This window comes from Balaenoptera ricei, chromosome 6 (genome assembly GCF_028023285.1).
Source record: "Balaenoptera ricei isolate mBalRic1 chromosome 6, mBalRic1.hap2, whole genome shotgun sequence".
NCBI classification, from domain to species: Eukaryota; Metazoa; Chordata; class Mammalia; order Artiodactyla; family Balaenopteridae; genus Balaenoptera; species Balaenoptera ricei.
Window position 1 is genome coordinate 77,918,363 of NC_082644.1, and position 26,704 is coordinate 77,945,066.

General features: G+C 40.3%; 1 protein-coding gene across 6 annotated transcripts in view; it reads right to left on the minus strand.

The window, feature by feature from the left end:
* Positions 1-26,704, minus strand: part of TRPM6 (transient receptor potential cation channel subfamily M member 6) — a 211,052-nt gene that overhangs the window by 83,165 nt on the left and 101,183 nt on the right. For 5 of the 6 annotated variants that reach the window (XM_059924924.1, XM_059924925.1, XM_059924926.1 and 2 more), the window contains 5 exons: positions 16,994-17,207; positions 11,583-11,707; positions 7,001-7,172; positions 1,951-2,119; positions 799-922 (listed from right to left, as the gene is read on the minus strand). In XM_059924924.1, the coding sequence (XP_059780907.1) occupies positions 799-922; positions 1,951-2,119; positions 7,001-7,172; positions 11,583-11,707; positions 16,994-17,207 (804 nt within the window). Of the gene's footprint in view, positions 1-798; positions 923-1,946; positions 2,120-7,000; positions 7,173-11,582; positions 11,708-16,993; positions 17,208-26,704 lie in introns of those variants that run through there. The other variant, XM_059924928.1, reaches the window with a different exon arrangement.

The window sequence follows — 26,704 nt, forward strand, 5'->3', positions numbered from 1 at the left end:
ATTTCACGTGAAAAAATATATTGGAAAGCACACCATTAATTGTAGACATGGTTGTTATTTTCGTTGTTACTAGGTCAACCAAAATCCCAAAGGGTTCTTCACATCTGTTTAGCCATGCTTAGTCTAGACTGAACTTGTTCAACTGGTTTTTTGAGGGAAGGTGCTTTAATATTACCAAAATCTTGTATGATTTGGTCCAGCCTTCAAATTCTGGAAAGATCACTATGATATGACATATCTGCATATTTAATGTAACTGTCGGCTACATATTATCCAAATCACTGATAAAAATTTTGATCAAAGTACCCTAAAACACTAAAATCTTTTCCTGAATCTATGTTATGTTCATAGCCCAAAGTTCGTGGCCTCTATTTTCCATCTGAGAGTTTATTCACATATTTCCATTGTCCAGTGCATCCCCAATGATCTCCTATGGGACATACTGAGGATACTGTGATAGAGTCATCTAAGCCAGCAGACTTGAGTTTATTTAGGACATGGAGCTGTTCCTTTACCCTCTGAAAATATTTACAGGTAATTTTCACTAAATTCAATCACTTTTCTGTAATACTGTTATATTGTCTAAGTGCTTTTTCCCAGGTACGGTCAGGAATATGAAGCATTGTTGGAGGGCGGGAGGAAACAAGAAGTCAAGTTTACTCAAGTTACAGGTCAAATTCTGTAGAGCTATATATAATCAAGTAAGAAATGAAAAAAAAAAATTGTGAAAATAAATATCACAATTGTTGAACATTAGCATTTTTTAAGTCAGTTGAGTCATCAACTCATCATACTCACAGAATCCCTGTGTACCATACACTCCATCAGAATTTGAAAAAGGTGCTTGGACTGTTTAAGACTAAAGTTGAAAGTGTTCTGAATCATGCAGATGATCTCCTCCTTCACTTGAGGACGCAGGGTCCTGGGAGAGAGAGAAATGGTCGTGACTTGACACAGTGCAGAGAAGAGGACAAGCCAGAAACATCAGTACAAGTACAACATCCCTGCATCTGTCCCATGTGATGGAGAAGGTTTCTATGGACAGTACTGCCAAGAGACAAATGAATGGGAAGGAAAGCGAAGCAGCAGCACGAGGAGAAGGCTGAATTGAAAGAGAGAATGGACTGATCTGCCATGCTCCTGGGAAGAATGCACTTGGGGCAGGGTTCTCGAGCTGATAGATTTCCAAGGGTCTGTGAATCTCCAGAAATTACGGGCAAAATATTCTCAAAGAATCTGACACTGCAAAACGAAAGAGAGAGGTGTAATAGAAGAGGAAGGGGGTACAGGGTGGAAGCAGGGCTGAAAGGGGAGAGAAACTGTAAGAGAAGAGTTGTCAGAGAGAAATTATAAGCAGTGAATGAATATTTATTAAGTAAATGAGTGGGGTCCACATTTCAGTTTGTACGCACTGTATTTACTTACCTGGCAGAAATATCACGCTTTTGAAATTGGAAGAATCACAATGTGTATAGGGATGGATAGAGAAAAACTACTATCTTGTTTAAAAAGGAGAAAGAGTTAAAACTTCAACTAAGTACAACATATGCGACAAAAATGTCAGGATGTTGATTTCCCCAATTTCTGCTATTTTTACTAACGGCAATTGAATTTAAAGGTGATCTGGGGCCACAGTGGTCTCCTCCCTCACTCCCCCTGGAAATGCTTTTTTCCTAAGCTCAGACAGGGCTCAAGGTCCTTGTTAGAGGCCAGCCATTCTTCAGCTAAGCTAATAGCAACTTGCATCACTGGAGGGCATTTTGGTGTTGCTTAATAAGTACAAAAACCACTGAAAAATGAATTCCAGTCTCAACCTCTGTCCTCCAAGATATCCAGAGAATTCCAGTCTCTGTCCTCTAAGGATATCCGGCCTACATGAAAGCAGAAATTAAAGAACTAAAATGGAAGAATAAAGAGCATACTTTCAGAAATGAAGACTCAACAACTCACCCTTCATCTGCAAAGTGTTTGTGAGTGAAGGCCAGGAGGTCGGCAGCCCTGCCTGTGCCTTCACACACCACCACTGGATCTTTGTCTTTCACAGTCTCCCACACTGAGAGGATGACATTGGGACCACCTTCCACCACCAGCCCCACCACAGGCACTCCTTGTCTTGAGCCTATTTCAGATGACAAACAATATCAAATTGTTACAAAGGAACCCCATCAGCAATTCTGGTTACCAGACACAAGTCTTTCAATTACCACATGTTATTTGTTGCTTGCACTAGCCATTCTCTCTTCTTTGACTCAGGCTTGCTTAGTTCAAGGCCAAGCCAGAAGCTTGGACTTTAAATAAAAGTAACTCAAATATGGTGAGAGCATCTTCTCCCAGTTAAAAAGTTACCTAAAGGCTTTTGGTAATTAAAAAATAATAATAGGGCTTCCCTGGTGGTGCAGCGGTTGAGAATCCGCCTGCCAATGCAGGGGACACGGGTTCGAGCCCTGGTCTGGGAAGATCCCACATGCTGCGGAGCAACTGGGCCCGTGAGCCACAACTACTGAGCCTGCACGTCTGGAGCCTGTGCTCTGCAACAAGAGAGGCCGCGATAGTGAGAGGCCCGCGCACCGCGATGAAGAGTGGCCCCTGCTCGCCGCAACTAGAGAAAGCCCTCGCACAGAAACGAAGACCCAACACAGCCATAAATAAATAAATTAATTTAAAAATAATAATAATAATAATAATAAGTAGTAGTAGTCTTCAAGAAACTAACTTTTTATCATGGAAATTTTCAAACATATCTAAAAGAAAACAGAATGATATAATGGATCCCAATGTATCCATCACTCATCTCCAAAAATGATCAAACTTTTGCCAGTTCAATCAACTTTGAATAGTGGTTATTTCTAAGAACAAGATGGGATGGGTAAACCTCAAAGACTTTTATATTTCAATTTATTCCATTTTTCACTTTTTGGCTTTCTTATCAGACTACATATTACTTTATTAAAGTAAGGAAGACAAAAAAAGGAAAGACCATGGAGTCATTCTTTTTAAAAAGATATTAAGTGAACAAAAGTTACAGAAATGATATGCCCAGTATGGTCCTATTTAAAATCCTATTTAAAATTTTAAAACCATATATATGGGTATATATTTTATATATACATATGCACACATCTATAACATGTTACATAAATAACCAGAAAACTCTGGAAGGATATATATCAAATTATTAATAGTAAAGAAGAGAGGGGAGGATTTGGAGAAATGTTGACTGTTTATTCTATAGATTTCCTACTTGATTTAATTTTTACACCACATGTGTATTGATATATTTAAATCAATTTTTTTTTTTTCCAAGAGAAGGAAAATTGGCAGGCAACACCATGCTCACACCTGAGCGACAGAGGACTTTACTCTGGGCCCCATGTTCTACAGCGCCCTCCTCTGACCATGTCCTTCTCCTCACAGTGAGGAGTCTATAGGGTCAAGGTTCAAGGAAAGCCTGTGCTCCCTCTCCTACTTATTAGATTGCCCAAGACCCCAAAATTCTTGCTTCCAGGGGCTGCTTGAACCTCTGCCCCAGGAATATACTTGTCAAAGTCAGAGGCAGCTTTGGGGAGGAGGAGAGAAGTGGATAGAGCTTGGACATATAGGCTGGGGTGTCCAGGTGACAACGTGTGTGAAGCCTGGACATCGCGAGATTGAGCCAAAGGTGGGAAGAGAAGCAGAGAGTGACCTGTAAGGCCAGGGGCCAAGGTGATAGTTCTCTTTCATCTCCACGTTCTGGCTTAGTACTCCCAAAAATCCAGGACTCTGACCTCAAACCTGGCCTTCCTGCTACATGTACAAAAGTAAAAGGATTGAACATTATTCTCTTGTTATTTTTGCTGGTTAGCTTGATTTAAAGCTTTTAAATATTTAAACAAATAGTATGTGGGTTTCCATGTGTAACCTTTGTCCTGACTCCACAAATGTTAAGGGTGGGCCTCTTAGCAGGCACCCAAATATCTCATTCAGTCTATTTAATGGCTTTGACATTATACTTCTTTCCTTTTCCACATATCTCCACTTCCTTATTATTTTCTCCTTATCACTAAACATCAGACGAAAGGTACACCAATTGATAGTCATAGGGTTCTTTTAACAACATTGTCCTGTAAAAGCTAAATGAAATGGTGATGATGGTTTATTAAGGCATAAAAGTAATAGAAGAAAATTTAGATGAAAATGTCATTAATTATACAATTATTGAAACGGATGGAAAAAAAACTTTTTAAAGAGAATCTCATATCCTATATAATGAAATACTATGCAGTCATTAAATATGTGCTCAATTATGCTTACTGATATGGAAATACAACCATGTTTAGTGGAAGAGGAGGGAAGGCTACAAAAGATATTATATGATCCCAGTGTTCATTTTTAAATGTTGCTCTGTGTGTACACAGAAAATTTCTGAAAGCATACAGGTGAAAAAGTTAACAATGGTTATTTTTTATAGTAAGATTACAGAAAGCTATCCCTTCCTTCTCTTCTATGTTTTCTTTCTTTATCTGAATGTGAGAGTATGTAACATTTTTATCATCAGAAAAAGAAATCAGTAAGGGTATTCTGCAGGAGAAGGGAAAATAATTCAATTTCTGTTAGATACATCCTTTTTAAAGCAATAACTAATCCTCACAAAAATAAATATATTTATGATTGTTTTCTACAAAAAGGATCTTACTGATGCTATTAATTAAATTTGTTTTAAAAAAATCGTGAAGTTCTTTGCTGACAAATCTCATGAGAGAGCTGCCTCTACACCTGGCTCCCAGTTTAGGCAGGAATACAACATTACAGCTCCAATGAAAGGCTCTTAGAATAGGCATCCCAGGAAAGGGCTCTCTTCTCCACCAAGACTTGGATTACGAAGACATACAGAGCTGATCCTATGCTTTCCATCCTCAGAGGCTTACAGAACAGGAACTGACATTGGCCACATTTCAAAGGGATTTCTACAGCAACTTTATGAAGTCATCCTTTTTTTTTTTTTTTTTTTTTTTTTTTTGGTAAGTGCTTTCTGTGAACATCAAGGATTTGCCAGGGACTCCAAGAAGCCCAGTTGAAAAGAAATGAAAGAAATCAAGAAAATATTTTTAACCACATCAAAGACAAATACAACTATGGCAGAAAGCCTCCCTAGTGAGCACAGGAGGTGTGAAGATCAGTTTTGATACCTAAGAATTTTGGGCTTGTTGGGGTCTGTTTTCATTTGTCTTTCCTTTCTCTCTTTTATTCTTCCTTTCTTCTTTCCTTCCTTCCTTCCTTCTTTCTTTCTTGTGTGTGTGCATGCATGTGTGTGTATATGTGTGTGTGTGTGTATATGTGTGTGTGTGTGTGTGTAAGTGGTTTATTGTTTTTGCTGTTTTCCTGTCAGTTCTCCATAGAATAATAAATATTACCAATCCACTGAAATTGACTCCACATTCTCTCCCCATGGACAGCAAAACCCTCCAAATGAATCCTAAATTTTAAGGACTTTGAAAGTAGATATGTAGAATAGCATATGGCGATATGCAAGCTCGGGGCTCTTTTCATTCATCAGGGCTGTTTTCACAAATGGAGAATCAGCAGGAAATAAGAAAGACAGAGACTTTGCTCTCCTGGGACACACATCGTAGCGCTGCACAGAATCCCTGAGCACAGGTGGTGAGCCCAGGTCATCAGAGGCAACAGGACATTTCAGGTAACTGACATTTCAGAGCCCTGCAGGGTCCTCGCTTCAGGGATTCTCCTTCAGGGCAATCTCTGACCTGCCCTCCTTCTCCGCTCCTCTGTGGGTCTTCCTCCCCACTAGCCACCCCCACCCTGTAGAAGACCACATACCTGCTCCTCTCTCCCCCTTCCTGACCTAAACGAGCCTCCAAACTTCATTCACACTAAGCTCTAAATGACTGACAACAATTCCCAGAGTCCCTCTCTGTACCCCCACCCCAACCAGCACACGACCCCCTGTACCAAAGGAGAATAAAAGGAAAGAAAGAAACACATTTGTTGAGGACATGTTATGTACCCAATACTATTCTGAGCACACCTAACATATTTTATCCCCTCTAATTCTCACAACAAAAGGTACAGGTAGACAGTTTCTTCTGTCTTGTATTAAGAGAACAATTTTTTTTTTTTTTAAGAGAACAATTTGACAGACGCTAATTTCATTGCCCAAGGTCACAGGCAGTAAACAGAGCTTTGATCCATCTGACCTCACTACATCTGCTGCTTCAGGGAATCTGGGCCAAAAACTCAAAGGATGTTCAGCATTTTCAGCCCAAAGTCAGAGGTTGAAGAAGACTGAGCCTCCTGAGAATCTTCCTATTCCCTGGCATCTCCGCTTAAAGGGCAGGAGTAGTCTGTGGAAGATTTAACTCACCAAAAGAGGCAGGGGCCACCTCCTGCTGCCCTGGTTGCAGAGTCTCCATTTCTCCAGGCAGCATCCAGCCCTCTTCCTCCCTTTAAGGAGTCCCACCTCTCCGCCCAAGGACACTCACTGATTTTGCCCCCCACTCCTCCTCCTTAGGCACTACCAAAGCACCACTGCCAGCATGTCACAACATACCTTCAAAGGTCCTTATTTCTAAAAGTCCTGATTTCAACCCCTTCCCTGACTGAAGCCACGCCACCCACATAGAAATGTCATCTTCCCTGACTATCAAGGCTCATAGCCCTCTCTTCTCAGGCTAGTCTCTTTATGGCTTTTCAGCCATCCACATTCCCAAATCAATTCTTTCTCTACTTTCTCCCTCTATCCATCCAAGCCTAAGGACTCCCAGAGACTCTGCTAAAGTCTCCACTCTGACACCTCCCCTCTGCTGTCCCGCAAGATCCCTTCCTCTCTTCTGACTGTCACCCACAATTTCATATCCTGCTTTCTTCTCACTGAGGGTTCACAGGTGTTAACTTAAGGCAGGGGCCGGCTTGGACCTCTCTACCCTGTACAGATGGCAATGGAGCACCTTGCTCCACAGCAAGGCCCCCGGCCAGGACCTGTTGGTTGAGCCCCTGTGGTACTCACGGCTGTGTATTTTCTGCAGAGAGAGGTACTTTTCCAGGTTCCTCCTGAGCTTCATCTCATTGCCATACTTGCCCACGGTGCCATCATCGGACAGGATGAAGTGGGAGTGCATGCAGTTGAGTGTGGTGAGTTTGCTGAGGGGGTTGCCCAGGGTCTGGTACAGGCACACCGCCTGCGAGACAGCGAGGACAAGAGACGGTCAGAGCTTGAGATCCTTCCCGGGCCGACGGCTCCGAAGGCCTGTCTGTGTCCTACCGAGTTCCTGTCCAGGTCAAAAAGTAGTACCTGCTACCAAGGGCAGTGCTTCTCAAGCTATCTGCAGTGAAGAATCAATTTGAGATTTCTTATTTCTTATGTTTTTATGGACAGATAGGTAGTCCCCTAACGCATGACTAGTATGCGGCTTGTACTACATGAGACTCACAAGTTCAACAACACTCGCACACACAGCAAGATAAGCACACTTACCATATGCTTGGATGTCACAGCACCGTCACATGGCTAAAAATGGTTCCATACATTTATTTTCAATTTCTGTACTTACCTTGTCTCAGATCATTAAAAAACAGTTTAAGGATCTGCATTGGTACACAGACTATATCACTATCCAGAAACTATGCCTTTTAATAGATCTATTCCAGAATAATATTTGGACACTGATTTTTTTTTCTAGTATTCCAAATGAAGTGAAAAGTAAATGGAGATGCATTCATTCAATAAAAAATATCCAGATCTTTATTAATATTTGCTGATTCTTCTATAAGCTACTCTAATTCTCATTTGTTTTTAGAGAGGAGAGAACAGTACAGTCATTTGGTACCTGTGGGAGATTAGCTCCAGGACCACTCGCAGATACCACAATCCACGGATGCTCAAGTCCCTTATATAAAATGGCTCAGTATAGTCGGCCCTCAGTATCCCCTGGATCCGCGGTCAGTTGAATCCTTAGGATCCACTGTCAGTTGACTCCTCAGATGCGGAATCCACAAATAGGGAAGGCCGACTGTGTTTGGAGTCAAAGAGCCCAAGTTTAAGGCTAGGCTCTTCTGCTTTCTAACTTTAACTCTGGGTAACACCTGCTTCCTTTCTCAGGCTTATTTTCCTCATGTATAAGTGATGATAATGATTCCTATAGCAGAGGGTTGCTGTGAGGCTTTAAAGAAATAATGGGGGCTTCCCTGGTGGCACAGTGGTTAAGAATCCACCTGCCAATGCAGGGGACACGGGTTTAAGCCCTGGTCTGGGAAGATCCCACATGCCGTGGAGCAACTAAGCCCGTGCACCACAACTATTGAGCCTGTGCTCTAGAGCCCGTGAGCCACAACTACTGAAGCCCGCACACCTAGAGCCCGTGCTCCACAACAAGAGAAGCCACCTCAATGAGAAGCCTGCGCACCACAACAAACAGTAGCCCCCACTCGCCACAACTAGAGAAAGCCCGCGTGCAGCAACGAAGGCCCAACACAACCAAAAAAAAAAAAGAAAGAAATTTAAAAAAAAAAAGAAATAATGGATGTAAAAAGCACTACAAACATTACAAACATTAGTATTTAAAAGTTACTTTTATAATCCCTAAGCATGACACTGAGGCCAGAAACCAAAAAGAAAATAATTGATAGATGTAACACATTATTTTTTACACATGGAAAGATGTTCATAAATGATACAAATTAAAATCTGGGAAATGCAGCACACATGGCAAACAAAAATGTTAATAGAATGAATTATAATACAAAAGGTCTTTCAAAATATAAAAACTATGCTTAAAAATGCATAAAAACCACATGGAAAGATGTTGAATCTCACTAGTAATCAGAGAAACGTACATAAGAAAAATAAGGTGTTATTTTATACCTATCAGAATGGCAAAGTTTAAAAAAAGCCAGAATACCCGAAGCTGGAAATGGTACAGGGAAATGGGCACCCTCATACCCTGTTGGTAGGAATGTAAATTGTTACCACCTTTCTGGAAGACAATTAGTCACATTTTAAAAGTTACATACCAACTGGTCCAAACATTCTACTTTGAGAATAACTTCTAAGGAAATAGGCGTTTTCAGCTAGTTTCAAAAATATATGTGTCTTATCACAACATTAATATCATTTTCTGTAAAAGTTAAAAATAGAAAACATAAATGGACAATATAGAGGAATGGTTAAATAAATTATAGTACTTTAGTACAATAGAACTTCATCAGGCATGAAAAATAAAAATGCACCCTTGGCTCTCAGAATGTGGTCTCTTAATACTATTTCCCACTAAAAGCAACCAGCCATTTCTCTAGGAGCAAAAATTATATACAATGAGCCAAGAACAGTTTTTTTCATACTAAAACACAAGGAAGCAATGATAAATGACTAGATTTGTGTTAAAAGGACTCAGGAGACAACCTGAAAGGCTCCACTGGCCACAATGGGACAATATGAGCATGATAAAGAATAATAACTATATTAGAATAATGGATTAAAACATACCAAATATGTTTAACTTCCTGAATCAGAAAAAACAACAACAACAACAGACTGTTCACCTTGGGGGATGGTAGATAACCAACTCAATGCTTTGAAAACTGGCAAATAAAGAAAAAGAATCAAATATTTATTCTACCCTTTCCCATACAACCGTACCACAAGGTAAACCAAGCAATTGAGGAGAATATGTTTCTCTTTATAGAGTATTTAAGCTAATAAATGAAGAAAGAACACTATAATTAAATATTAGCATTTTTGCAACCCTGTTGAAATAATAAATCTAGGCAATGACATCATAAAAAGAGTGAGGATGTTATGTCACAAGGGAAGGACACATCTCCTCCTAGGGCATAAACCTGTACAAAAAGAACCTGAATCTGATCATACCTTTGGATCAAACTACCAATTTACAAGAAAGACAAAAGACAGAGAAATAGGCTAAATGCTACTACAAGAGCTTAAATATGCAAAATCCAAACTGTGGGAAACTCTTTAGGAATGACCCAGTTTCTTCAACAAATAAATTGAAACAAACAAACAGAAAACAAAAAAGGAGACAGAGGGAAAATCCAGAGATCAAAAGCGACTCAAGGAAAAAAACTAAGTGACCGAAGAGACAAATCAACCCATCACAATGTAGGGAAATTTTTTGGATAATGAAATCAAACAACTGAAAAATTGAGACAATCAGAAACTTGAACACAGACTGGATATTTGATGATATTCAGAAATTATTGTTAATTTTTTAGGTACGAATATGGCAATGTGGTTATATTTTTTAATTGTCCATATACTTTAGAAATAACTACTAAAATATTTACCAATGAAATTATTTGATGTCTGGAATTTGCTTCAAAATAATGGAGGGAGGAGATGGAGAATGGATGAGGGACTAAACTAAACAAAATTGGCTCTGAGTTCATAACTGTTGAAACCGGGAGAAGGGTATGAAGGAGATGATTATTCTCATCTCTCTACTCTTTAATGTGTTCGAAATTTTCCAAAATGAAAGTTAAAACAAACCATAAGCATGTCTATATTAACTGACATAGAGAATTAATTATGTTAAATAGTTAAGCTGAAAAACAGATTCACAACAATAGGTTTCTGTTGTTACTTTTTTAACACACAAACTTTTTTTTACTATACATATGTACGCATACATAGAAAAAAATTCTAGAATGATACACACCAAAATATTAACAGTGGTTATCTTTCTTCTTCATACCTTTTGTAATACTTGAGATACCTACCAAAAATATACATTAGTCTTATAAACAAACTTAGACAAGTCTGTCCCTTTAGAATCATTCTGGCTACTGTGTTGGGATCAGACCTTAATAAGAGACATGGATGAGAGTAGGGAAGGCTATTACAATCATCCAGGTGACAGAAAATAGTGGCTTAAACCTGCTCAGTAACAGTGGAGGTAATAAAAAGAGGTCAGATTCCGGATAGATATATATATATTTTTAAATAAATTTATTTATTTTATTTATTTTTATTTTTGGCTGTGTTAGGCCTTCGTTGCTGTGCGTGGGCTTTCTCTAGTTGCGGTGAGCAGTGCTACTCTTCGTTGTGGTGTGCAGGCTTCTCATTGTGGTGGCTTTTCTTGTTGCGGAGCATGGGCTCTAGGCGCGCGGGCTTCAGTAGTTGTGGCACACAGGCTCAGTAGTTGTGGCTCGCAGGCTCTAGAGCGCAGGCTCAGTAGTTGTGGCGCACGGGCTTAGTTGCTCCACGGCATGTGTGATCCTCCCGGACCAGGGCTCGAACCCGTGCCCCTTGCATTGGCAGGCGGATTCTTAACCACTGCGCCACCAGCAAAGCCCCCAGATAAATTTTTAAAGTGAAGCTAAGATGATAATTTACTGGTGGATCGGGTTTGAGGCGTGAGACGGAGATCATTCCAGGATAAGTTCAGGGTTTTGGCTTGAGAACTGCAGGACAAGATTGTCACTTTCTAAGATAGGGTAAGGGAGGCAGTAGGAAGTCAGGAGTTTATTTGGGGTATATTACATTCAAGATGTCTACTAGATATCCGGATATAGTGCTAAGCTGGCAACTGGATACATGTTTATCTCCTTTTGTTGTGAAAGGATTGTCTACTTACATCTCTTCCAATAAGATCTTTCCGGTTCTCAATGACACCCCAAGGAGGGATTCCAACTGTCCAGATTTTTCTCAAGGACTGGGAGGAATGGGCTTTCAGGGCATCCCCAACATGTTTGGACACACCTATGAACAATCAGTTTAGAAGTCAAACTTTAACTCACAAATCACGCAAAACACTGTGACTGCCGGAAAGAGACAAGTAGACAAGCATATGCAAAAGACTGTTATCAGGGAAAGTTGCTGGCACAGTGGAATTAATTTCTGATACTTTGACTTGCTCTACTCCCTCTTGACACCTCCTTCTCCTATCACTAACCTTTCTACCTGAACAATTCTCCTCTTCCTTTGAGAAATTTCTGCTTACAACCTCAGTTCTGCCCCTATTCTTGCCTGGCCAGAACATCCTGTAAACCCACCCCTGACATCATGAATGTTCTTAGTATTTTTTTCTCTAACCTTCTTGACTGTCCCAGTAAAACATCCTGAAGATCCTTGCTTCATTGAGGCAAATTAATTTAACAGCTCTATATTCATAAATATTCCAGAACTAATACATTAATGTTTGCCTTTCTGGGACTAATAATAATAATAATAATAGCCAACACTTACTGAACTCTTAACTACACACCAGGTGCTTTTTTAAGTTTTACATGCATTTACACTTTAAGTAGGAATATTTTTAGTCTATTTTATAGGCAAAAATTGAGGCACAAGGAAGTTAAATAATTTGCCCAAGGTTATAGAGCTGGTAGCTTGTACAGTTTGGATTCCAATCCATGATCTGACTTTTCTTTTTTCAATAGACTTTACTTTTTTTTAAATTTTATTTTATTATTTTTTTATACAGCTGGTTCTTATTAGCTATCTATTTTATACACATCAGTGTATACATGTCAATCCCAATCGCCCAATTCATCACACCAACACCCCCACCCCCGCTGCTTTCCCCCTTTGGTGTCCATACGTTTGTTCTCTACTTCTGTGTCTATTTCTGCCCTGCAAACTGGTTCATCTGTACCATTTTTCTAGGTTCCACATGTATGCGTTAATATACGATATTTGTTTTTCTCTTTCTGACTTACTTCACTCTGTATGACAGTCTCTAGGTCCATCCACGTCTCTACAAATGGCCCAATTTCGAATGGATAAAGAAGATGTGGCACATATATACAATGGAATATTACTCAGCCATAAAAAGGAATGAAAATTAGACTTTACTTTTTAGAGCAGTTTTAGATTCACAGCAAAATTGAGCCAGAGGTACAGAGATTTCCCATATACCCTCTTCCCTACACATTTACAACCTCCCCACTGTCAACATCCCCTACCAAAGTGGAACATTTGTTACAAATGATGAACCTACACTGACATATCATAATCATCCAAAGTCCACAGTTTACATTACATTAGAGTTCACTCTTGGTGTTGTACATTCTATGGGTTTGGACAAATGTATAATAACATGTATGCACCATTACAGCATCATACAGAATAGTTTCACTGCCCTAAAAGTCCTCTGTACTCTGTCTATTCATTCCTCATTCCCCCAATCCTTGATAACCACTGATCTTTTTATTATCTCTATAGTTTTGCCTTTTCCAGAATGTCATATAGTTGGAATTATGCAATACATAGCCTTTTGAGATTGGCTTAATCTGCCTTTTAGCAGAAATAGAGTCACAGACATAGAGAACAAACTTATGGTTACCAAGGGGGGAGGTGGTGGGTGGGATGAATTGGGACATTGGGACTGACATACATACACTACTGTGTATAAAATAGATAACTGATGAGAACCTACTGTATAGCACAGGGAACTCTACTCAATGCTCTGTGGCAACCTAGATAGGAAGGAAAGCTAAAAAAGAGTGGATCTATGTATACGTATGACTGATTCACTTTGCTATACAGCAAGAAACCAACACAACATTGTAAAGTGACTCTACTCCAATAAAAATTAATTTAAAAAAAATTTGCCTTTTAATCACAAACACTACATTACACCACTTACTCTTTCTATGTACAGTCTGACTCTATGTGTCATTAGCACAGGAAAAAAAAAAACCAACAAAGCCCTGCATATTGCATGTATCTAATGCATAGCACCTAAATCATTTCCTTCTCTCTGGAATCCTCCCCTCCAGCCATCTTTTGCACTTTTCCCAGTCATTTTCTAAAATTGGGGGTCTGGACCACAGAACACACATCAATACCAATAGAGATTCAGATCCATAGGTTTGGCATGCATTACCAGCATGTGGGGTGATCGTTTGTCAGCAGCCCACATGTGATCTTAATACATATTATCTGCTAAGACTCTCTGTAAAACCAGATCTGACATTATCATTCCCTATTCATTCTTCTGTTCAAAATCTTTTGAGGGCTCCCTGCTACATAGAGAATAAAACCTCAGCCCAAATAACATGGCACCCAATCTGGCTCCAGTCTCCCTTGCTGTCCCTGTCCTCTGCCACACGGCACATCCGGCTAGCAGCCTTATCACCTCTTTCTACACATGTCTTAATCTCCAGCTGTGTACCTTGCCCTGAACTGCCACCTCTGCCTAGAATGCTCTTTCCCACCCTTCTCTCAAGGCCAACATTAAGTGCTATATCCTTCACCAAGCTTTCTTCTCAGGTTCCCTCAGTTGGAACCGGAATTTGTTGTCCTCTTCCTCTTCCTTTTGCTCCCAAACACTTTCTTTGTATCTCAGCTATGACCCATTCAGCATCGATTTTTGGTTAGTTGCTTACTCTCTGTTTGTTACAGTCACCCACCCCATCACTAAACCCGGGGTCCATATCTTACTCATCTTTCACCCATAGCATCTATCCAAATGCTTGATACACAATAGATTCTTAAAGGCTTCTGGCATTCAATTTAAATAAATGTAAAAAATTCATGCCAAATAATGTTCAACTACAGTTGAGAAGCATCTCAAGCATAGGTTGGAGCTGGTAAGCAAAGCTTCTCAAATTTCAATGTGCCTAAGAATCACCTGGGGATGTCATCAAAATGCAGATTCTGATCCCACCGGTCTGAGAAGCCCGATATCTGCATTCCCAACAAGCTTCTAGGTGATGTTGATGTTGCTGGTCCAGGGACCACTTTTTGAGCAGTCAGGACCTAAGGAGCTGAGGCTGAATCAGGTCAGACCCTGATTATTGCTTCAGGAAGCTCCAAGTATACCTCATTTCTCATTTCTTTTGTTCATTTGAACTATTTCAATAGTCTTCACACTATTATATTGGTGTTCTTTAACTGGCCCTAATCTAAAATATTTTTTTCTTAAAAAAGCAATAAGTAAAATAAAGCCTGTAACACAATTCAAAGAAAAAAACCATACCCAAGTTCACCTTTTTCTGGACTCTACAAAACTTCCCTATCCACCCTCTTGTTTTTACTGGAAATAAAATAAGTACTACACATTGGACTTAGAACTCTGCAACCTTTGCTTTTTTCTAAGAATGTGAAACAGTAATTATCTCAATGAAATGTACCAGAGGAACTACCAGGTTACCCATTAGTGACAAGACGAATCCCTTGGTTTTATTTTTATTTTGTTTTTTCAATCACTTGCTTCCTTCATTCCTTTTTAATCAAAAGAAATTATTCATTACATTAGTACCTGTTGCTCAGTTCTTAGACATATGTATAGGCCCTGGTCTCTACCTCACAATCAGGTAGATTCATCCTAACCTAACCCGTAAGGCAAAACATAAACGTGCTACAAGTGCTACAGGCAATAAACGCTATAGAAATTAAGAAACAAAAGCGAGTTGAGATAGAGAATGCTTCCTGGGTATGTTGGCATCTAATGTAGATCCTAAAGGTCAGGCAGAACTCAATAGGAAACATTGGCTAGGATATCCCAAATCAAAAGAGGGAGAAGTAAAGGGAAGATGGAAAGCCACAGGTGTGATATTGTGACTTATAATAATATATATTTGGTCTGTTATTGACACAGAGCTCCTTAAAACCTTGCAACTTCCTAAGTGGTGAGAGTGACAGAGGTGCCTTCTGTTATGTTAATGAGGCGACTTTTTGACCTACTGATGGGGGCTGGCTGCCAAGGGAACCAACCAACCACATGATTAGAGGGTAGGAACTTCCAGTCTCACCCTCAACCATTGCAGAGGGGAGAGGAACTGGAGATTGAGTTCAATTGTCAATAGCCAATGACTTAATCAATCGTGCCCAGGTAATGAGGCCTCCATAAAAATAAAAAAAAAAAACAGGGTTCAGAGAGCTTCGAAGTTGGTAAACTTGGGAGGTTTACCAACTTGGGAGGAGGGCATGAAAGCTCCGTGCCCCTTCCCACATGCCTTGCCCTATACATCTCTTCAATCTACCTGTTCCTGAGTTACATCCTTTTATAATAAATTGGTAAGCTAGTGAGTAAACTGGTTTCCTGCATTCTGTGAGCTGCTCTAGCAAATTCATCAAACCCAAGGAGGGGATGGTGGGAACCTCTGATTTATAGCCAGCCAGTCAGAAGCACGGGTAACAACGGACTTGAGGCTGACATCTGAAGTGGGGACAGTCTTGTGGGACTGAGCCCTTAACCTGTGGAATCCGACGCTATTTCCTGGTAGACAGTAATTCAGAATTGAGCTGAATTGTAAGACACTTAGCTGGTGCTGGAGAACTGTGGTGTGTTGGGAAAGAACCCACACATGAGAACTGGTGTCAGAACTGTAACATATCAGTAACAGATTAGTAAGAGAGGAGTTTGTGAAGTCAGTAATCCTCAACCCTGGCTGCACATTAGATACCCTTCAGAAGCTTCACCCTGAAAAACTCTAATTAATCTGGGGTAGAACTTGTGCATCTGTATTTTTGCAAAGCCCCCAGATGATTCTCTAACATGCATACAGTTCATAAACACTGATGCAAAAGAGTAGGGTTAGAGGTTCAGGGGCTACTAAATGAAGTTCTTGAATGTCAGATTTCAAGAAGTATGAAAGAGTCATTGACAGAAACAAGTGAGTGAAATGCCAGTTATGTAGTTAATTATCTCCTCATGCCCCATACACTCAATGCAGTTGTTGCACATGTCACTGATTTCCAATTCCGGAGAACCTGACCATGGTGAGTTTAGCTCACGTCTATGCCCACACACTACCTCACCACAGTCCAAAGCTCATGAAAACCTATTTTCTTTGCCAGACGTTTACCCAAAGTTATATTAAAATAGCATATTTTAAACAATGGTAAAAATACATTCCAGGAAAGGTCTAGGATTCTTCTGGGTTTCTTTTCCAGTCACTACACTTTCAGTCTTTCTCACGCTACCACATCTCCTGGGAGCACTGCAGAGCAGAGGTTAGGTGCTATACTGCCTGATTCACAATTAAAAAGAAGGAATTAAAAAAAGAGAAAAAGACTGAAACAGGGAATGTGCCTTACCGGTATTAATGCCTTCTGTTATTATCCAGGCTCCCGTTGTCTCTGCAGCTTTGACCAAACCTTGGCTGAAGATCTCTTTAAGTTTGGAGGGCATCTTGAAGTTTTGGATGCCCCCGTGCACAGAGATCACCAGCTTTGGCAGTTCCATCTTCCACTCTTTCAACATTAAATGTAACAGATGATCCAACTTTGTGTCATAAGAAGTTCTAATATACTGGAAGATATGCATATACACATATACATAAAATAGTGGAAAATACCTGCCACGTCGCAGTAAGCACACAGCAGGGCAACTGAAATGCCAAAACTTGAAAGAAAATGTCTAGGATCTCTTTAAAAGTTCATCTTCATATAATGGAAATATTTACTTTGAAAAGATCCCACACCCCCTTTAAGTTTCTTCTGAGAATTACAAGTCACAATCGGAAGGCTTCCTCTGGTTTTCAGGGTTAGTCCACCAATGTTCTCTAGAAGGTCTGAGGTAAGGCAGAAATACTTCAAACTGGCAAAAATCACTACGCCAGCAAACCCATTTAAAAAAAGTTTTAGAAATAAGTGAAATGAGGTTTTTTCATAAATGCTATGGCTTTTAATTTACTGGACCATTTCACATATTTGCATAATTTAAATTAAGAACCAGAAGCATGTTCATTTATTTTAAATTTTACATTCTAACCATTTCCTATATATATCATCTCTCTAAAAACTTCTTTTCCAAAATAAATACTTTTCATAAGAGAGTCAATGTAACCAAAAGAAAAGACGAGGGAAATCAGGCAGCTCCAGAATCATTTTGCATTTTGCCCAAGATTATAGTGTGTGGCTGGGTTTCTTTTCCCAGCCAATGCAGCCACATACAGACTGGTAAAATCATATTGAGATGAGTGTGAGCCAACCAACAGCAAGAATAAGTCGGATTTATAGGATAAGGACCATAAGAAACCATGAGTTTATAAAACGATAGCAAAAATAACCACAGGTAGAGATCGCCATAGATATGCAAATAGGAATTATCCATTGCAATTACACATTGTCCTCCAGAATGTGATAGTGATTTAAAACAATTGTCTTCATCTTTGAAATTCTTAAAACATAATCTCTTCATTTCATAATTAAAATATTAGAATTTCTGACATGAGAATGGTGCAGCCATCACAGGATGTAGTAGAAAGAATCTAAGGGTAACTAGGATTCAGTCTACAAGTGAGAAAACTGAGTTGCCACGGCTTTATCACATATTCAAAGAGTAGGAAAAATACAAGTTGACCTTTGTGAAAGGGTTCATGTTGCCCCGAATGATGAATAAGGGCAGAGGAGGCAGCTCTGGTTTAGTTCTCCTTCTCTCTCTCTCTCAGTTCTTTCTCCCAGGTAGCCCTCCCTTTCAGTTATAAGTCCTTTTAGTCCTAGAAGATACTTCTCCTTGAGATTTCAGGATAAACACCTTGATCAACTAAATTATCAGCACTAGAGTCTTTTCTTCCAAAGGCCAACTGAAGATGGTGCTAAGGTTTAATGACTCTCTTTCCCCTCCTCCTCCTTTATCGTAGCTCACCTCCAAACCTCTTTGGAAGGAGGTGGGAGGGATAACAACTAGGAAGGGAAATGCAGCAGAGGGGATGAGTAACCAGCTCTCACAAGCTCTCCTGCTGTGCACCCTAAACCTGAAGTGCAATTCCAGGCTGAAATATAAGGGTAGCCTCTTCTGAGAGATCAAATAAAATGCATTCAGGCACAGAGGATGTAACAGGAGCCTAATGCTAGGCATAAAACGTATTAGTGATCAGATCTGTCTAAACATGTTTTCAGTTTTCCTAAATGTACCATATTCCCCCTTGGCCTTCCCACAAGCTATTCCTCACACCTACAGTGTTCTTACCCTTCTGTCTCACCAGACACCAAACACCTCACTCATCTTTCCCATCTCAGCTTAGCCATCCCTACTCTCAGATGGCTTCCTTGACACATGTACACCACCCCAGAAAAACAGGAGGAGTTCCCTTTTCATTCTCTCAAAGAACCCTGTATTCCCCTTTCCTAGCATCCCCACCGTCTGGGGTAATTGTATATTTGTTTCCTGTTTCCCTCACTAGACTGTGAGCAATGTTAGTACACAGAACATATTCTCTTTGGGGCATAGCAAAGTATGGGCAACTGATAAAGATCTGTTGAATGGATTAAAAAAATGAGTAAATGAAGATGATTATGAACAAACATAAAAGCAAAAGGAAGAAGACGAACAATTAAGTGAAAAATTACATAAAGAGTTCTATGAGAGTCAGCTTCCAAAAAGGACTGGAGGACAATTTTCTTGCCAACTAAAACAAACAAACAAAAATCAATGCACAAAGTTAGATGCAAGTGGATTAGTAATCAGAACTGTAGATTACTGTACAATTATATTATGAAACCTTATTATGATTGCACTATTAAGAACAGTTTTTCAAATCCTTTTAACTGACGATGCACTGCAGGACACAACTGATTCTGAGCTTTCCTGAGGCAGGCTCCCTCTGTATTTTCCCCAAGGAAAGCTGCCTCTAATAAAGCAGTGTACAGTTAACAAGCTCAATAGAAAACAGCTGAAAGACAGCTGACCTGTCAATACTATGTGAATCACATGTAAAATTACTATATTAGGGACAGGAGAAAAACTGGCCTGTAAAGCCCAGCACTATCATTCAGGGGGTACAGAAATTTCTCCATTTTCTTCCTGAGAAAAGGCTCTCACAAGGGCATAGCAGGCACCAACAGCCACAGGTTAAGTTACTGGGAATTGCTATGGCCGTGATTCAGGTGAAGTCTGTTCTTTGGTAGTAACTTTTGTACATTCCTTAAGAAAAGGGAAGCCGTTTGGCAACTGCCTCATGAGCAATAAGCCATTCTCTTCTGCAGAGGGCACTAACCTGGCTGAAAGAAGTCAATCAAAGAGATGGCCACACCACACCTGGGAAAGGTATCATGCCCCTCAGACATAAAAGAAAAAGAAGAGTCAGGTCATTTTTGTCAACAGGTGAGTAACATGGATCGCCTTTGCAATAAAACCTGGTCATCTGATCATCTACACTTAGAAATACAATTTGGAGATACATTTGGAGGTTATAGCCTCTGTTAAAAATCAGCAAAATAGGAGACCTTCAAGATGGTGGAGGAGTAAGACGTGGAGATCACCTTCCTCCCCACAAATACATCAGAAATACATCTACATGTGGAACAGCTCCTACGGAACACCTACTGAATGCTGACAGAAGGCCTCAGACTTCCCAAAAGGCAAGAAACTCCCCACATACCTGGGTAGGGCAAAAGAAAAAAGAAAAAACAGAGACAAAAGAATAGGGACGGGACCTGCACCAGTGGGAGGGAGCTGTGAAGGAGGAAAGGTTTCCACACACTAGGAAGCCCCTTCGCGGGCGGAGACGGGGGGTGGCGGTGGGGAAGCTTCGGAGCCACGGAGGAGAGCGCAGCCACAGGGGTGCAGAGGGCAAAGCGGAGAGATTCCCGCACAGAGGCTCGGTGCCGAGCAGCACTCACCAGCCCGAGACACTTGTCTGCTCACCCGCCGGGGTGGGTCGGGGCTGGGAGCTGAGGCTCCGGATTCGGTTGGATCCCAGGGAGAGGACTGGGGTTGGCTGCGTGATCACAGCCTGAAGGGGCTAGTGCGCCACGGCTAGCTGCGAGGGAGTCCGGGAAAAAGTCTGGAGCTGCTGAAGAGGCAAGAGACTTTTTCTTGCCTCTTTGTTTCCTGGTGCGCGAGGAGAGGGGATTCAGAGCGCCGCTTAAAGAAGCTCCAGAGACAGGCGCGAGCCACGGCTATCAGCGCAGACCCCAGAGACGGGCATGAAACGCTGAGGCTGCTGCTGCAGCCACCAAGAAGCCTCTGTGCAAGCACAGGTCACTATCCACACCTCCCCTCCTGGGAGCCTGTGCAGCCCGCCACTGCCAGGGTCCCGTGATCCAGGGACAACTTCCCCAGGAGAACGCACGGCGTGCCTCAGGCTGGTGCAACCTCACGCCAGCCTCTGCCGCCGCAGGCTCGCCCCGCATTCCGTACCCCTCCCTCCCCCCAGCTTGAGTGAGCCAGAGCCCCCGAATCAGCTGCTACTTTAACCCTGTCCTGTCTGAGCGGGAACAGAGGCGCTCGGGAGACCTACACACAGAAGCAAGGCCAAATCCAAAGCTGAGCCCCAGGAGCTGTGCAAACAAAGAAGAGAAAGGGAAATTTCTCCCAGCAGCCTCAGAAGCAGTGGATTAAATCTCCAAAATCAACTTGATGCACCTGCATCTGTGGAATACCTGAATAGACAGCAAATCATCCCAAAATTGAGGCGGTGGACTTTGGGAGCAACTATAGACTTGGGATTTGCTTTCTGCATCTAATTTGTTTTTGGTTTTATGTTTATCTTAGTTTAGTATTTAGCATTTATTATCAATGGTGGATTTGTTTATTGATTTGGCTGCTTGCTTCCTTTTTTTTATATATATATAGATATATATATTTTTTCCTTTTTCTCTTTCTGTGAGTGTGTATGTGTATGCTTCTTTGTGTGATTTTGTCTGTATAGCTTTGCTTTTACCATTTGTCCTAGGGTTCTGTCTGTCCATTTTTATTTTTTTTTTTAGTACAGTTTTTTTTTCTTTTTTTCTTTAGTTTTGGCTGCCTTGGATGTTCGTTGCTGCATGCAGGCTTTCTCTAGTTGCGGCCAGCGGGGGCTACTCTTTGTTGCGGTGTGCGGACTTCTCATTGCGGTGGCTTCTCTTGTTGTGGAGCATGGGCTCTAGGCGCACAGGCTGCAGTAGTTGTGGCATGCGGGCTCAGTGGTTGTGGCTCATGGGCTCTAGAGCGCAGGCTCAGTAGTTGTGGTGCACAGGCTTAGTTGCTCCGTGGCATGTGGGATCTTCCTGGACCAGGGTTAAAACTCATGTCCCTTGCATTGGCAGGTGGATTCTTAACCACTGCGCCACCAGGGAAGCCCTTTAGTATAGTTTTTAGCGCTGGTTACCATTGGTGGATTTGCTTCCTGGTTTGGTTGCTGTCTTCTTTCTTTTGTTCTTTATTTTTTTTATTACTTTTAACTTTTTTCATTTTAAATATATATATATTTTTTTATTTTAAAAACTTTATTCTATTTTTTTTCTTTATTTCTTTCTTTCTCCCTTTACTTCTGAGCGGTGTGGCTGACAGGGTCTTTGGGCTCGGGCTGGATGTCAGGCCTGGGCCTCTGAGGTGGGAGGGCTGACTTCAGGACATTGGTCCACCAGAGACCTCCCAGCTCCATGTAATATCAAAAGGAGAAAGCTCTCCCAGAGATCTGCATCTCAATGCTAAGACCCAGCTCCACTCGACAACCAGCAAGCTACAGTGTTGGACACCCTATGTGAAAAAACTAACAAGACAGGAACACAACCCCACCCATTAGCAGAGACGCTGCCTAAAATCATAATAAAGTCGCAGACACCCCAAAAGACACCACTGGACGCAGACTTGCCCACCAGAAAGACAAGACCCAGCCTCATCCACCAGAACACAGGCACCAGTGCCCTCCACCAGGAACCCTACACAACCCACTGACCCAACCTTAGCCACTGGGGGCAGACACCAAAAACAATAGGAACTATGAACCTACAGCCTGTAAAAAGGTGACCCCAAACACAATAAGTTAAGCAAAATGAGAAGACAGAGAAACACACAGCAGATGACGGAGCAAGGTAAAAACCCACCAGACCACACAAATGAAGAGGAAATAGGCAGTCTAACTGAAAAAGAATACAGAGTAATGACAATAAAGAGGATCCCAAATCTTGGAAATAGAATGGAGAAAATACAAGAAACGTTTAACAAGGACCTAAAAGAACTAGAGAGCAAACAAAAAATGATTAACAACACAGTAAATGAAATTAAAAATTCTCTAGAAGGAATCAACAGCAAAATAACTGAGGTATAAGAACGGATAAGTGACCTGGAAGATAAAATAGTGGAAATAACTACCACAGAGCAGAATAAACAAAAAAGAATGAAAAGAATTGAGGACAGTCTCAGAGACATCTGAGACAACATTAAACACACCAACATTCAAATTATAGGGGTCCCAGAAGAGAAAAAGAAAGGGACTGAGAAAATATTTGAAGAGATTAGTGTTGAAAACTTCCCTAATATAGAAAAAGAAAGAGTCAATCAAGTCCAGGAAGCACAGAGAGTCCCATACAGGATAAACCCAAGGGGAAACATGCCAAGACACATATTAATCAAACTATCAAAAATTAAATACAAACAAAAACATTAAAAGCAGCACGGGAAAAACAACAAATAACATGGAAGGGAATCCCCATAAGGTTAACAGCTGATCTTTCAGGAGAAACTCTGCAAGCCAGAAGGGAGTGGCAGGACATATTTAAAGTGATGAAAAGGAAAAACCTACAACCAAGATTACTCTACCCAGCAAGGATCTCATTCAGATTTGATGGAGAAATTAAAACCTTTACAGACAAGCAAAAGCTAACAGAATTCAGCACCACCAAACCAGCTTTACAACAAATGCTAAAGGAATTTCTCTAGGCAGGAAACACAAGAGAAGGAAAAGACCTACAATAACGAACCCAAAACAATTTAGAAAATGGTAACAGGAACATACATAGCGATAACTACCTTAACTGTAAATGGATTAAATGCTCCAACCAAAAGACATAGACTGGATGAATGGATACAAAAACAAGACCTGTATATATGCTGTCTACAAAAGACCCACTTCAGACCTAGGGACACATACAGACTGAAAGTGACAGGATGGAAAAAGATATTCCAGGCAAATGGAAATCAAAAGAAAGCTGGAGTAGCAAATTCTCTCATCAGACAAAATAGACTTTAAAATAAAGACTACTATAAGAGACAAAGAAGGACACTGCAGAATGATAAAGGGATCAATCCAAGAAGAAGATATAACAATTGTAAATATTTATACACCCAACATAGGAGCACATTAATACGTAGGTGAATGCTAACAGCCATAAAAGGGGAAATTGACAGTAACACAATCATAGTAGGGGACTTTAACACCCCACTTTCACCAATGGACAGATCATCCAAAATGAAAATAAATAAAGAAACACAAGCTTTAAAAGATACATTAAGGGCTTCCCTGGTGGCACAGTGCTTGAGAGTCTGCCTGCCAATGCAGGGGACACGGGTTCGAGCCCTGGTCTGGGAAGATCCCACATGCTGTGGAGCAACTAGGCCCGTGAGCCGCAATTACTGAGCCTGTGCGTCTGGAGCCTGTGCTCGGCAACAAGAGAGCCCGCGATAGTGAGAGGCCCGCGCACCGCGATGAAGAGTGGCCCCCACTTGCCGCAACTAGAGAAAGCCCTTGCACAGAAACGAAGACCCAACACAGCCATAAATAAATAAATAAATAAATAAATAAATTTTTAAAAAAACATTAAAAAAAAAAGATACATTAAACAACATGGACTTAATTGATATTTATAGGAAATTCCATCCAAAAACAACAAAATACACTTTAATCTCAAGTGCTCATGGAACATTCTCCAGGATAGATCATATCTTGGGTCACAAATCAAGCCTTGGTAAATTTAAGAAAATTAAAATCATATAAAGTATCTTTTCTGACCACAACGCTATGAGACTAGATATCAATTACAGGAAAAAATCCGTAAGAAATACAAGCACATGGAGGCTAAACAATACACTAGTAAATAACCAAGAGATCACTGAAGGAACCAAAGAGGAAATAAAAAAATACCTAGAAACAAATGACAATGAAAACACGATGACCCAAAACCTATGAGATGCAGCAAAAGCAGTTCTAAGAGGGAACTTTATAGCAATGCAAGCCTACCTTAAGAAACAAAATATCTCAAATAAACAACCTAACCTTAAACCTAAAGCAATTAGAGAAAGATGAAAAAAAAAAACAACCCCAAAGTTAGCAGAAGGAAAGGAATCATAAAGATCAGATCAGAAATAAATGAAAAAGAAATGAAGTAAATGATAGCAAAGATCAATAAAACTAAAAGCTGGTTCTTTGAGAAGATAAACAAAATTGATAAACCATTAGCCAGACTCATCAAGAAAAAAAGGGAAAAGACTCAAATCGACAGAATTAGAAATGAAAAAGGAGAAGTAACAATGGACACTGCAGAAATACAAAGGATCATGAGAGATTACTACAAGCAACTATATGCCAAAAAAATGAACAAATTCTTAAAAAAGCACAACTTTCCAAGACTGAACCAGGAAGAAATAGAAAATATAAACAGACCAATCACAAGCACTGAAATTGAGAATGTGATTAAAAATCTTCCAACAAACAAAAGACCAGGACCAGATGGCTTCACAGGTGAATTCTATGAAACATTTAGAGAAAAGCTAACACCTATCCTTCTCAAACTCTTCCAAAATATACCAGAGGGAGGAACACAACCATACTCATTCTACAAGGCCACCATCACCCTGATACCAAAACCAGACAAAGATGTCACAAAGACAGAAAACTACAGGCCAATATCACTGATGAAAAATGGTGCAAAAATCCTCAACAAAATACTAGCAAACAGAATCCAATAGCACATTAAAAGGATCATACAACATGATCAAGGGGGATTTATCCCAGGAAGGCAAGAATTCTTCAATATATGCAAATCAATCAATGTGATACACCATATTAACAAATTGAAGGAGAAAAAATATATGATCATCTCAATAGATGCAGAAAAAGCTTTCAACAAAATTCAACACCCATTTAAAATAAAAACCCTCCAGAAAGTAGGCACAGAGGGAACTTACCTCAACATAACAGAGGCCATATATGACAAACCCATAGCCAACATTGTTCTCAATGATGAAAAACTGAACCCATTTCCTCTAACATCAGGAATAAGACAAGGTTGTCCACTCCCACCACTATTATTCAACATACTGTTGGAAGTTTTAGCCATTGCAATCAGAGAAGAAAAAGAAAGAAAAGGAATCCAAATCAGAAAAGAGGAAAAGCTGTCACTGTTTGCAGATGACATGATACTATAAATAGAGAATCCTAAAGAAGCTACCAGAAAACCACTAGAGCTAATCAATGAATTTAGTAAAGTAGCAGGATACAAAGAAATCTCTTGCATTCCTATACACTAATGATGAAAAATCTGGAAGAGAAATTAAGGAAACATGCCCATTTACCATTGCAACAAAAAGAATAAAATACCTAGGAATAAACCTACCTAAGGAGACAAAAGACCTGTATGCAGAAAACTATAAGACACTGATGAAAGAAATTAAAGATGATACAAACAGGTGGATATCCCATGTTCTTGGCTTGGAAGAATTAACATTGTGAAAATGACTATACTACCCAAAGCAATCTACAGATTCAGTGCAGTCCCTATCAAACTACCAATGGCATTTTTCACAGAAACAGAACAAAAAATTTCACAATTTGTGTGGAAACACAAAAACCCCGAAAAGCCAAAGCAATCTTGAGAAAGGAAAACGGAGCTGGAGGAATCAGGCTCCCAGACTTCAGATTATACTACAAAGCTACAGTAATCAAGACAGTATTGTACTGTCACAAAAACAGAAATATAGATCAATGGAATGGGATACAAAGCCCAGAGATAAACCCACGCACATATGGTCACCTTATTTTTGATAAAGGAGGCAACAATATACAATGGAGAAAAGACACCCTCTTCAATAAGTGGTGCTGGGAA